The sequence below is a fragment of the Galeopterus variegatus genome, unplaced genomic scaffold, assembly GCF_000696425.1.
Source record: "Galeopterus variegatus unplaced genomic scaffold, G_variegatus-3.0.2 Scaffold915, whole genome shotgun sequence".
In the NCBI taxonomy this organism is placed as follows: domain Eukaryota; kingdom Metazoa; phylum Chordata; class Mammalia; order Dermoptera; family Cynocephalidae; genus Galeopterus; species Galeopterus variegatus.
In genome coordinates this window covers 212,166-226,390 of record NW_007727026.1, presented here as the reverse complement: position 1 = coordinate 226,390, position 14,225 = coordinate 212,166, and the positions used below count along the sequence as shown (strand labels likewise).

General features: G+C 42.7%; 1 protein-coding gene across 2 annotated transcripts in view; it reads left to right on the top strand.

Annotated features, from left to right (window-relative positions):
* The window catches only part of ACTN2 (actinin, alpha 2), an 81,792-nt gene that overhangs the window by 31,164 nt on the left and 36,403 nt on the right, over positions 1 to 14,225 (top strand). Inside the window, exons 5-8 of one of the 2 annotated variants that reach the window (XM_008573413.1) lie at positions 3,895 to 3,982; positions 5,504 to 5,582; positions 8,535 to 8,616; positions 13,607 to 13,692. In XM_008573413.1, coding sequence (XP_008571635.1) covers positions 3,895 to 3,982; positions 5,504 to 5,582; positions 8,535 to 8,616; positions 13,607 to 13,692 — 335 coding nt within the window. Of the gene's footprint in view, positions 1 to 3,894; positions 3,983 to 5,503; positions 5,583 to 8,534; positions 8,617 to 11,611; positions 11,698 to 13,606; positions 13,693 to 14,225 lie in introns of both variants that reach the window. The other variant, XM_008573414.1, reaches the window with a different exon arrangement.

The window sequence follows — 14,225 nt, the reverse complement described above, 5'->3', positions numbered from 1 at the left end:
TTTTTTTTTGGCGACTGGCCTGTAAGGGGATGTGAACCCTTGACCTTGGTGTTATAGCACCGTGCTGTAACCATCTGAGCTCACCCGGCCAGCCCCTAGACTAATTTCTTAACCTCCCATAATTTCTATAAGTATACAGAAAAATCATCTTTATTTTTTAATCATGTATATGTATATTATGTAGATAAAGACATTGTTATTAGAACCAAATTCTTTGAGGAGCCAATTTCCTTCACCAGAATGGTGGGCCTCTTCCAAGAAAGGAAATGAGAGATTAATATATCTGTTGTTGAAGTCCAGATATAAGAAGATGGGGCTCCTTGGCCTGTCATATAGATTGTCGTGATGGAATGACAAATGACATGCCAATTAATAACAGGCTTTTTATACTCATGATCAGGGTTTCGTGTGTGGACACGTGTGTGCCAAATGGCTGAGTTTCAGGTTCCCCTACACCTGTCAGGAGTAGGGAGTTGTGGCCACATACATAGTTGGCACAGGCTTGTTGATCTTTTGCTGAGGAGGATCAGCTTTGGTTAGAGTAGTCAATTAAGTAAGGAAAAAACCTTTTTTGACATCTGTAGCCTAAGAGTGTTCAGACATATTCAGACAGAAATGAGGTGAAACTCAATGACACGTAAATCTAAACCTCAATATCAGTTTCAAGACTTTGTTTATCTCCTTCACCTCTGCCTGCTTTTCTAACCCAGTCAGTTCCATTTATTTATTTATTTATTTATTTATTTATTTATTTATTTTGTCTTTTTTGTGACCGGTAAGGGGATCGCANAATTAAGTAAGGAAAAAACCTTTTTTGACATCTGTAGCCTAAGAGTGTTCAGACATATTCAGACAGAAATGAGGTGAAACTCAATGACACGTAAATCTAAACCTCAATATCAGTTTCAAGACTTTGTTTATCTCCTTCACCTCTGTCTGCTTTTCTAACCCAGTAAGTTCCATTTATTTATTTATTTATTTATTTATTTTGTCTTTTTTGTGACCGGTAAGGGGATAGCAACCCATGGTGTGGTGTCGCCCACACCGCGCTCAGCCAGTGAGTGCACCGGCCATTCCTATATAGGATCCGAACCCAGGGCGGGAGAGTCACTGCGCTCCCAGCGCTGCAGTCTCCCGAGTGCGCCACGGGGCCGGCCCTGTTCCATTTAAACTTTATAAAATATAGCCCATTATTTCTTCCTGATGTACTTTTTCCTTACCAACGACATTGATCAGGACTGCAAAGACAGGCAGTTATGTACCTAGCGGAACAACTAACGATAGAGCTCCGTGTTTCAACATCTGTACCAATTAATATTTTAATAAAATGGTAGAACGTTGTCTTTTTTTCTTAACCAGAATTTGCTAGATAAGAGAGGTGAACAAGAGTCATTCCAGTTATTCTGGTAGCACATAACACTTTGGGATGCGTATAATTCTTCTGGATTACAGGTCAAAAAAAAGTTTGAACTACAATAAACAGTTTCGATTAATAATTACAGAATACTTATTTTGATTTGAAAAAAATCAACTTCAAACCCTTGGGTCCTCTGAGAAGCAGATGCCAAGACACATCAGAAGTTGTCTTAGTCTGCTTGGATTTCTATTAAAAAAATACCATAGCCTGGGTGGCTTAAACAGTAGACATTTATTTTCTGACAGTTTTAGAGGCTGTAAGTCCAAGATCAGGGTGCCAACGTGGTCTGGATCTGATGAGGGCCCTCTCCCTAGCTTGCAGACAACTGCCTTCTTTCTATGTCATCATATAGCAACAGGAGAGAGAGCGTTCTCTGGTGTCCCTTCTTATAAGGGCCCTAATCCCATCATAAGGGCCCCACCCTCTGGACCTCATTTAAGCCTAACAACTTTCCAAAGCCGCCACCTCCAAATACCATTACGTGGGGGTTTAGGGGTTCAACCCATGAACTGGTGATGGGGAGACACAAACATTCAGTCCATAACACAAGAGCAAGAGATTTCTTGGGGGAAAATGACTGTGCAAGATGAAAGGGAGGGAAACAGGGGTTGGCTCAGCAGCCCTGGAGAAGTGAGGCCTCGAGGGACTGCAGCGGCGCACTCAGAGGCTGCAGCTGGTGGTCTGGGCACCTGCTCTGTGCTCCCAGCTNAATTCCTACTTTATGAAAAAATAATAATTTGTAATAAATAATTTTATCAGTTTTTATATACCTCTAACTGAAATATTCAAACAGTTGAACCCTCTTTAAAAAACAGATACCGAGGCCACCAGAGGTGTGAAAGGAGGTGGGGGGGGGGGATTAGTGAGAAACTGGTAAAGGGCCACCAAAAATGATTACATCATATAATGTTGAATATACTAATTATCCTGATTTGAGCATCACGTATTGCTTACTGGTATTGATATTCCACACTGTACCCCACGGATATGGACTATCGACTATGTTTCAATAAAAAATAAATTAATTAAAAAATAAAAATAAAAATATTTCGATAACTATGAACAATTTAAAAAAAGAAATAAATACTGTTCTTTAAAATCTTGCATTAGCTGGACTGGTAAATCCTTTTTTCACAAATATTACAGAGGGGAACTTGACCTCAGGTTTTTTCCAGTTGGTCACAAATTTTAAATTAGTGATAATATAAATATAAAAGTTAATTCTATTTTGAGTGTAGCTCTCAATGCTATTATCTTTTTTTTTTTGGTGGCTGGCCAGTACAGGGATCCAGATCCATGACATTGGTGTCATAAGGCTGAGCTGTATAGGAATGGTATTACTTATTAGAGTTTTCCCCCAAATTATTATTAAATGCCCAAAATAAAATAGTCAAATCACAGTATTCTGTAAAATATAATAAAAGGATATATTAATCTGCTCTTCACAAGACTAAGAAGTTCAGCATTCAAAAAGAGTCATTTCATTAGCAAAGTACCTAAAATCTCTTCAAGCAGAGGAGGGAAACGGGTTGGCTGAGCAGCCCTGGAGAAGTGAGGCCTCGAGGGACTGCAGCGGCGCACTCAGAGGCTGCAGCTGGTGGTCTGGGCACCTGCTCTGTGCTCCCAGCTGCAGTCGCAGAAGGTCTGAGCTGCACAGTTGCGCACCACAGGTGGTGGTGGGATTTTTTTTGTTTGTTCTTTTCTTTTTTTTTTTTAACTCGGGCAAAACTCAACTGGCCAAACTTGAAATTTACCAATAAAACCCTTTAAGTATTATAAGATCACTGGGTAAGGGAATAAGTTTGAGACATAATGGTAGCCTCTGTGAGTTTCATTTATCTAAAAATATGAATTATAAGTGAGATGAATGACAGGATAGTTGTCATCCGTCACGAGTTGCGCTCTAGATGCTTTCACTATTTATGTTGGTGTATTTTCAGAATTGTGTACGATAAACATTAAGCTCATACAAAGAATCAGGTTGTTCCTATCAGACTCTCAATCAAAGATTGCGCCCCGTATCAAGCTTTACTAATATTTTAAGGATGCAGTCAGGAGGTGGGGTCTAAAGCATTCTGCCAGCCTCCACAACCCTCCCTTTCCCGTTGGACACATAGTCCACAACAATAGAGGTCCCCAATGTCACCTCACACAGTGGGGAGCCCACATATTTTTAAAAACTATTTTTATTAAGAAAGGGTAAGTTACCAATTACCTGGAAGTCTGGTTTTAGTCTTTTTTTTTTTATGTTATCACGTGTGCTTGCTCCTGCATTGTCCTTTTGAAGTCCCTCATGTGTCATCAGAAGTGAGTGTGGGATCAGGGTTCTGGCTCCCATCACTTGCAGAGGCTACAGGAAAAGATGGTGCTAATGCCAATCAGTCCCCCGGGAGCTCGGTCTCAAAAGTGACTAGTATTTGGGTGACCTAAGCAGTGAGTGTTTCCCCATGGACACTTTTTCTGGGCTGTCGTTACAGAAACATCTGCCAAAGAAGGTCTGCTGCTTTGGTGTCAGAGGAAAACGGCTCCTTATAGAAATGTGAACATTCAGAACTTCCACACGAGGTGAGCACTGGGGCCCTCATGGGCTTTCCAGTCTATGGAATCCAGGGGTGGAGGGAGACGGATGTCTGTCGACACCAGGGTTTTCCTCCTCCTGTCTAAGGGGCATTCGATGTGTGTAGGGGAACTGAGGCTATGGGATTCTTGATGCTTAGGGTCTCCCAAGGGAAAGCGATTCAATTTGGGGTGCTAATAAGGGAGTGGTATGCTGTGCCAGAATGGTTCTTAGATTTGGGGGATGTAAGCACGCTCCTTGCTGGGGTCTTCACCTGGCATGGGGTGAAGGTGGCAGGTGCTACTGCAGCTTCTTAGTGACGAGGTGATAGCCCGCAGAGTCTGCACTCCCAGGCGCTCGCTAACCTGAGCCCTCCGCCCTGGAAAAAATGGGAAAATCCTCCATCCATCAGCTTGGCTCTGCTGGAATTCAAGAAAAGTAGGAAAATCACATTTGAAAAATGATAGGAAATGGGATTGATGAAGTCCACACATAATTTTGTTCCTTGCTTCAGTCTTCTTTCTGGTGCAGATTTTCTGTCATTATTATGAGTCAATGGAGGAGTTGCTTATATTCTTACCCTTTGGGTGGTGACTATAAATGGGCCCGTGGGTGATCAGAGAAAGGAGATGGAGGAGCCCCACTGACACACTGGGGAGGTTCTTCTGGTTAGACGAAGGTCTAGCAGGTGTCAGGCGCTGAGCCAGGCCTTCAGTACAGACGGGAGCAGCCTTCCCTGTCCCCACAGTGCTGTTTGGCAGATGATGAGGCGACCTGCCTCCAGTGCCGGCCTCAGGGCTCCCAGACTCGCTCACTGCCCTCCTTGCTTGCCTTCCTCTGGCCCCAGATGGGCCCATGCACTTCAGCAGCATGGTCTTCATGCTCCTTTGTCCCTGACCCTCTGAGCAATAGACTCCCGCTCTCTGCTTTCACAGCACCTACTGTCACCGGGGAGCTCAGAGCCTGGCCTTGTCTCGGGAGCATTTAGTGCTGGAGTCTGGGGACATGGGCTTGGAAGTCAACATCTACCCTCGTAATTAAAAAATAAGGAAACTTATGGGGAAACAGGGGTGCCTGGGGGCTAATGATGGCTTTTGAAGCGTCCCCAGTACTCTTAGGGAAGTGTGTCCTAGACATTTCAGGGTAGATGTCCTTGTGTATGTTTATGGAGCAGACTCGGGGGGTAAGGACTGGAATGGAGACTTGGAGAGGAGATCAGAGGAGGAACCCTGGGACTGGGAGGGCAGGGACCACAGCAGAGGTGGCTCCCCTCCTGTCACTGTCTGGGGGAAGGAGGCAGGGCAGGGGCTTGGGCAGGGCTGGGATGGCTTTGAAAATGGGGAGGAGGGGAGCACGGGGGGCCCTGGGGAGAAGATGGGGGTTCAGGGGCCACTTGCTGGTGGGGGGAGGAGGAAGGTGCCCAGGGCCTCCTGCATGGAGTCAGTCGGAAGGGACCTCTGGCTGGCAGGAGCCGGCCACTGCTTTCTCTCCATTCATACGTGTTCCTGCTCTTCTCCACGGTCGTGAAGTTGGAAAGATGGCCTTGGACTCTGTGCCCTCATCCACAGACACCGGCCTGACCTCATTGACTACTCAAAGCTTAACAAGGTCATTCCGGGTGGCCCGGCATGCAGGTCCCCACCCGCACGGCCCAGCATGTTGGCCTGAGCACACCAGCACTGATCTCGCTCAAAGCCAGGCTGCCTGCAGGGGAGGCCTCTAGGAGAAAGCATGTTCCCCCAGCTGTCCTTTCTCCAGGTGACAGAGTGAAGGGCAGTCGGGAGGACACTTGCCTGACATGGCAGCACCCAAAGCCAGGTCATCCCTTTCTGCCCACATCAGATACCTTTGCTGATTGGCTTGATTTTCGGTGAAAGCTTTATACACATTTTGGAGAGGTTTTACCTTCCTGGATTGCATGAGAAGTGAAGCCTGCATTTTTGGGGGGGAAGAAAGTTTCAAATACCCTAAGCCTTTTAAAACTCCCTTTACCTTTTTTGGAGGATCTCCTTGCAGACATATTGACTCCACGTTGGTGAACTTGCCTCTCACAGAGGGATATTTCAGAACTATCTCGATGTTGAGACAAGATATTAGTGGTAGCCTTAGAAAAGAAGTCTTTGGGGGTTTTATTTGTTTTCAGAAAAGATTTTTTCCCCCCCATAAAATTTAACTTAGGAAACTTTATCCCTTTAAGCTCAAGTCTCAGATTAGTATTTGGGGGGAAGAAAGTTTCAAATACCCTAAGCCTTTTAAAACTCCCTTTACCTTTTTTGGAGGATCTCCTTGCAGACATATTGACTCCACATTGGTGAACTTGCCTTTCACAGAGGGATATTTCAGAACTATCTCAATGTTGAGACAAGATATTAGTGGTAGCCTTAGAAAAGAAGTCTTTGGGGGTTTTATTTGTTTTCAGAAAAGATTTTTTTTCCCCCCATAAAATTTAACTTAGGAAACTTTATCCCTTTAAGCTCAAGTCTCAGATTAGTATTCTAGTTCTTTCTTTAAAAGTAGTTTTAAAATGTGGTCTGGGGCTGGCTGGCTAGCTCAGTGGGTTAGAGCACAGCCTTGTAACACCAAGGTCAAGGGTTTGGATCCCCATGCCGGCCAGCCGCCAAATAAAAAACAAAGAAAGGTATAATCTGTGATGGGAGAAGAAATCAGTGCCCCTTCTGGATCTTGTGGCAGATGGTCCCTGCTGCCTTAGAGATAATGGCATGTGAAAATTGAGGCAGGAAGCCTGGCTGTCCCAGCTAGACATCCCTGTAGCACTTCTTCCCGGTGCTGGTGTGCTTAGCTGGCCCTTCACATAGTGTCGCTGTGTTTGGTGTGGGACCCAGCCCTCCTGCATGCTACCCTCACTATGTGGCATGACGATCGTGAGAAGAGTGTCCTGGCTTCTGTGAGCTTTTCCAATGTCACTTGCTCACCCACCTCCCCCGGTCTGTTGCCATTGACTACGGGGAAGCACATGCAGAATTTACTTGTATCCTAAAGATTAAGACTAAAGACTGCAAGGTTGCCGAAGAAAATGGGGCTTTTTCTCAGCTGTTCAAGGCATGTGTTTTCTTATCCCCCGAGATACTTTGAAATGTTTATAACATGTGGACAGTGTACATTTTTTTTTCCAATTACTCTTTATCTCATTTGCAAAAACGAGGAGACTGTACCGGATAGATTTCGTTTTACTAGCAGTTTATAAGTGGTCAGTTTTATGACAACAGACCTGCAGTAACTGGCCATCTAAAAGGGTGGAAAAATGACACTAATACTTATTTACATAGTGCTGGATCAGACACTGTTATAAATAAACATGTGTAGGGAGTACATACTTGACACATTTTATCTCCTTAAGTTACAGTCCAATTCTTAGGTTTCACGAAGTCTCAGAACCATCACTCTGATTTGAATGCCAAAATCTTTCTCATGTATTTTTTGAAAAAAAGAAGCTTTTACTCAGTCATTTGGTTTCATAAACATTTGCATAAATATGCAGGTAAGATTTGCTTAATGTTACAGCTGCTTTCAATCAAATGGTTCTACGTTTGTTAAAACAACATTTAATTAAAAAAATTTTTTTTTGCCTGAAACTATTATATATGCTACGAAGCCAGGAAGCTGATTTTGGTATCTCCACTGAGCTGGGAATATGTTTTTCAAGCCTGCACTTTTCAAATGTTTCACCATATTAAAGTTATTGTGTTCACTGCAAAACATCCAAATGTTAAAATGGCTTTGCTGTTAAAATTCATTCACGTCATCCCTGGACTAACACTACTTTTCATTTTGATTTTTATATCTTACCCCCAGCCCATTTCAAAATTGTAATCGTTAATTTCTTTAATTGATCAAAACAAGAAATGTAAAGTCTGTTCATTTTTCAGTATTTCAATTATACACCTCTGGTTAAATTTATTTTCTTGTGTTATATATATTTAACCTGTTTGACAGTGAAAGATACACATAATCTAAAGAACAAAAACGTCTTCACAAATTCACTTACGATTTTGAGATTTTGTCATCTCTTCTAGCTTTAACATCACGGAAATGTGATTTTTGTGCTTTGCTGCTATCTAGTAACGTTCTTTAGTGAGCTAAAATTTGCACCTAGCAGCCCCTCTCTTTTACCCTCATGCCTTAGCTGTCTTATATTTAAAACTGGGGTGTTGGAGGAAACATCTCCATGATGACCTTCCAGATCTGGAAAATGTAGGTTTCGTGATTTCTTTTAGAATAATTTCAATTTTGTTATTTATAGGTTTGAAAGTAAGCTCTGATGTATTCAGGGTGTCGTTTCTCAGTGTATTTATCCTCTTAAGCCTCTCGCTCACATTTTATGGGGTGTGCATGGATTGTGTGGATTCTGTGCTTTTTTTGTGATGTTCTGTAAACACTGGAAGGGATTGGGAAAAGATAAGAGGAAATTCACTTCTACTGTTATTGTTCTGTGTGGGTGGGAAAGCGGCCTCCCCAAAGGGAGAAGTATACAAAGAATTATCCCTAAGTCCTGTTTCCAAATATATATTTTAAAAACTGGTTATGTTGTTTTTCATGCAGGATGACCCCATAGGAAATATTAACCTGGCCATGGAAATTGCAGAGAAGCACCTGGATATTCCCAAAATGTTAGATGCTGAAGGTGAGATGAAAATTGTATTTACTAAGTTATAGAAAATGTGTAGACTACAAAGTTACGGCTGCACATGGGGACCTTGTAAAACATAATAGCTAAGTTAATTCTGAAATATTCGTGATTCCTAACAAGTTTCTGTCACTGGCCACGTGTGTACTAGTGATTTTCATGGATTGCTCATTCATAAAATCTTTTTAAAAATCCCACTCAAAACCCAGCCAGCCAAACTGTAGTGAAAGGATTTGGTGAAAAGTTCAGCTTTGGCTAAGAAATTGAATTTTTTTTTTTCCAGAAAAATGTTCTGTTTATTTTTTTTCAACAACATCATTTATTTTCCTTAATCATGTAGAGACAAGTGTAGCAAATAAATTCCTTTGTGATATACTTCAGGGGAAAAAAAAAATCCTTCTGGCTAGAAGTTACAAAATCAAAATATAGAATATGGAATATCCAGCCCTCAGTGTACCTTCCAAACTTTCTCATTTCACTTTTAATTAATCTAAATTAAATTTAATTTAGCTAGATCTGCAAGAACTTCTATGGACTTTGCACTTTAGTGTCACTCCTTCTGGGAACTAGTTTCGAATACCTTTTGTGCCATTTTTATGGGGTGCATGTGTGTGAACTGTACCTATGCAACACCATCTAAAGCACATCTGTGGAGACCATTCGTTCATTTATTCGTGATTCACTTATCACTCAACAGACATTGATCGAGCACCTGCTGTGAACAAAACCCGCTGCTGGGTACTGCAGAAAGTAATGAGATGTATCAACATATGAGAAGTTTTCAAAAAGCTCATGGAAGGAGTCATATTATCTTTTAATTCCATTTTTCCGTGAACTTTTTGAAGTACCTTCATACATCCTACCCTCAGGGAATTTATATTCATATATTACTTTGTTGATGTTAATATGATTATTCCCTAGTGGTCTGTTGCTTCCACGAATTAGCATTGTTGGGGAAAAGTAAAGAACTTGATGATAGTCAATAGTCAATCTTCCGTTCCTCCTTGTTTTTAGTGATTGCATTAGGGCTGCTGTAAATAATTACCGCAGACTAGGTGGCTTAAAATAACAGCAATGGATTCTCTCACAGTTCTGGAGGCTGTGAGCTTGAAACCTAGGAATTGGCAGGACTCGAAGCCTGTAAGAGGGGATCCTTCTGTGTGACTTTTAGTTTCTCAAAGTCCCAGACATTCCTTGGCTTGTGGCAGCAACAATCCAGTCTCTGCCTCTGTCTTTACATGGTTTTCATCCCTCTGTGTCTGTCCCTGTGTCTTCTCTTCTGATAAGGACATCAGTCATATTGGATTAAGGGCCTATCCTACCCCAGCATGACCTCATCTTAACTTGATTATGTCTGCAAAGACCCTGCTTCCCAATAAGGTCATGTTCACATGTAGCAGAGGTTAGGACTTCAACATATATTTTTGGAGACACAAGTCAACTCCTAACAGTGATCTTTCACTTAGGATTCTAAGTTTGCCCATTAATTAATTTAACCATTTTATCGAACACCCGTGTTATTGGGTGTTAACACTTCAATATACTATTCAAAATTCTACTTATGGCTTCTTCAAAGCTCTTTAGAGGGAGAAAGTCAATAAAACAATGAAATAGGAACATAGAACATTTATTTTCCTCTTTGTCCATCTGTTCTCTCTCAGATAAGTTTATATTTTGTATAAACTTTGACCTGTCTATATGAGAAATAACTACCCAGAGTTTCCCCCCTTGAATTAATAATAGCCAGGATACTAAAGAGAGGAAAAAATAGCCAACACTTAGTAAATTCATCTTCCAGTTCAGTAATGCCTCCCTTATACTCTAAAATTGATGGTGAGTTTCATACCCAAACACTCTTTATGATGATTAGCAAAATCTTCCCGATGACTCTGGAACCACTGACGTGCTTCTCGGTTCTTGGGTTTTTCCCATTTCCGTGAGTCCTGGTCTGGGCGTGTGTCCATCCTGCTTGGCCTTCGAGGCTGATGGGACGTGTTAGTATATTCATTTCTTCCTCCTGGTCTTCTGTTGCTTTTCTTTGTCTTTCCCTTTCGATGGTTCAGAAAAATGCTCCCACACTGTATTACTGTCTTTGTGGAGTCATTTCCCATAAGGATCTTCTGGCGAACAGTCGTGTCCATGGCTGCTGTGGTGTGGAGCATGCTGTGATATAACCACTCAGCAGACCCACCCTATGGGATTCTCCACATATCTTTGCTGCCTGCACTCAGACTTACCATCATCGCAGCGTTATGTTAACGTTCACTTATTTCTGCCTCTCTCTGATCGTAATCTTAGGTCCAGGTCTCGCCCTCTCAGGTCATGAGTGCCCCTTGGTGAAGCCTTGCCTTCTCACCTGCTGCCATTGACTTTACTTTCTATTATTTGGGTTGGTCTCTGAACCCCAAGTGGGGATTTTAACTGGCTCCTTGGCCCCTTTCCCATGAACTATTACACTTCTCGTAAAGACTGGTGGCATTTCTCCTCATCTGAACTATCCACCATGCTTTTAAAAGGTTGCGAAATGGTTTCCTGATTTTTCTCCACCGGGCTTTTTATGGTAAGCAACAGGTTTCGATCTATGGGCGCCCGTGTTCCATGTGGACTTGCAGAAAGGATCTTGTGGACTCCTGGGTCCTCCACATGTACAGTGATAGGAAACGCCTGGGAACGTGCTGTGGTCCACGTTCTGTTCAATTCCAGAGGCCTGATTTTGGCCGTGGACGTGCCTGCCTTCCTAGTTTAGGGCTCTTCTGGGCCCACCAGGCCCTTCTCTTTGGCAATTCCTTTATTTCTCTTGGCAATTCTCAAAAGTGCACAGAGGGTAATGAATTTGCAGGTGGGACTTCTTTGATGTGAGCCAAGATTTTAACACTATAAGTGTAGGGGGTGGAGGGGCGGAGATTCATGACTGAGGCCTCCGAGAAAGTGCTTGCTGGAAGCCTGCTGGTATTAGAACATCCGAGCAGTTAATGTTCTTTTCTCCATGCAGATTTAGTAGACACTGCCAGACCCGATGAAAGAGCCATAATGACTTATGTTTCCTGTTACTATCATGCTTTTGCTGGTGCGCAGAAGGTGAGGATGTCAAACATGAGTTGCTACTCACCTTTCACCTTCTGTGTCTTAATTTTTTTTTTTAATCGTTTTGCTCTTTTTTTCTCCCCTCTCCTCTGAGTCAAGAGACCCGTCTGGTTCTGAGGAGGAAGTCGTGTGTCTTTTTCAGTCTAGTTTTCTTTGAGATTTACTTTCTGTCCATGCAGTGGTATGCCATTTGTGTTTGTTTTCCAGAAGATTCCATACAATTGCACAACCCCACATGCTTTCCATACATAGCCTCTGCAAACCTGGTGACTAGGTTTCACCTTAGGAAATAACAAGGTATTGTCTTTGCTTCATTCTGTCTGTTGAGTGACCCAAGTTTATGAACAAGGCTAAAAAGCAACTTACCAAAAAATGGTGTTGCCAAGAAACAATGTCTTTTCACATGTGTGTTATCTGTTTCTGTTGCTTATAACAAAATACACAGAACTAGGTAATTTGTAAGACAACAAAATTTATTGCTTGCAGTTTCGGAGGCTGGGAAGTCCAAAGTCCAGGGAACACACGTGGTGAGGACTTCTTTGGAGGTGGCTTTACAGCAATGCAGGGGCCTCACGTGGCAGAAAATGGCAGAGCAGAGAGAGACTAACCTCTCATGTGCTCTTCTTTGAAAGTCCTCAGAACCACACCCCTGACCACCATTACTAATCTATTCAATCCACACAGTCCTACAATTTAATCACCTCTTCAAGGCTCCACCTTTCAATTACCGTAATAGGATTTCCCACCCTCAGCAGTTATGGTGGGAATTATGCTTCTAATATATGGACTTTGGGGATACAATTAAATCAATCCACAGCATTCTGCCCCTGGCCCCCAAAGTTCTTGTCCTTGTCACAGATAAATACATTCATTCCATCCCCAAGGTGTTAACTTATTTCAACTCAAAAGGTCCAAAGTCCCATTCGTGAGGTCAAAAGTTATTTACTGCTGAGATACCATGGTGAGACAAGTATAGGGTGCATATTCCCATTCAAAAAGGGAGAAATATCTTCTCACCAGTGTGTTCCCTGAACCTTGGATTTCCCAGCCTCTGAAACTGTAAGCAATAAATTTTGTTTTCTTACAAATTACCCCATTCTAGGTATTTTGTTATAAGCAACAGAAATAGACTAGTAGAACATGGTTCTGTTTTCTCTCTTGCTGTTGGTTATTCCAGCAGCTCATACAAATGGTAGCAAGAGTCATACTAAGAACATGTGGATACCCTTCTCTTTAGATGTTTTGTTACTCTTGGTGATTTCTATAAGCAGCACGGTAAGTATGTATAAAGGGTATTACAAGACATGCCCTCTCCAGTGAATTTCATCCTCGCACAAGCCAGGCAGTTTACAGAGCAGAAAGCCCAACACTGATGAGGTTGGGGATGAGGACGGGGTGGGACCGATGGGCAGCACAGCCCTGCGAGTCTTCCTCCAAAGTGATGTGCATTCCTCGAGAGGACGTGGCCTCATGAGTCACGGGAGGGGTGACAAGCTCTGATAGGCAGCAGATGGGTTCCCATAGGAATGTGACAAATGCACCATTAAAAGCCCATCAAAGGAGGGGGAAGAAAACAAGCCCTCCACTGGATCATTAAAGCAAAGGGAGGGGTGACAAGCTCTGATAGGCAGCAGATGGGTTCCCATAGGAATGTGACAAATGCGCCATTAAAAGCCCATCAAAGGAGGGGGAAGAAAACAAGCCCTCCACTGGATCATTAAAGCAACAAGCTGTTCCCAGGTCATTTCAACCCTGTATGGTCTTCCCGAGGTTCAGGATTGTGGGCCCGTGAAATGTACAGAAGGAGGGTCCCTATAAACCAATTGTTCTTCCCTCTGTCCCCCGGTTTCCCCTCTTCGTCCTTGTGTGTGTCTCTGTCCTGTGGTATTCTCTCCCCCTTCAGACATTGTGAACACCCCCAAACCCGACGAAAGAGCCATCATGACCTACGTCTCCTGCTTCTACCATGCTTTTGCGGGCGCGGAGCAGGTACTCATGCTTGCCCGTGGGCCGTAGCACTGCTCGCCCACATCTGGTTTTCGTGGCCTGTGCGTGTGTCCACCTGCGTGTGTTTGTGTGTTTCTCATCCGACCTTGGACTCTCTCAGAGTGTTTCATCATGACCTAATATGGCACGTTCCAAACCGTGAATGCATTTTCTTTTGTTTTTTTCTAATTTTTTATAACAGCTTTCACTTTAGACCATTCCTGATGTGTTTTTAGTCTATTTCCTCTTCTAATATATTTCCTTTATTTCATTAGTAAATTGTGGGAAACTTGTGCGTTAGAGAAAAAACAATGAAAATTGGGCCATGTGTCTTGAGCAGTAAAGGGGACCTCTGACAAGGAGAAATGAATGCCCTTATAACATGCCCTTGGTTCCCTCTGCCTAGAAATTGCCTTCAGTGTTCAGTGGTTTGTTCTAACATATTTCAAGACTAATATTTTAAGTGAAATAGTGAATGGGACAACAGAGTTAGAAACTCAAACATATTCACATCCCTCCAAACAAACGCCCTGGGG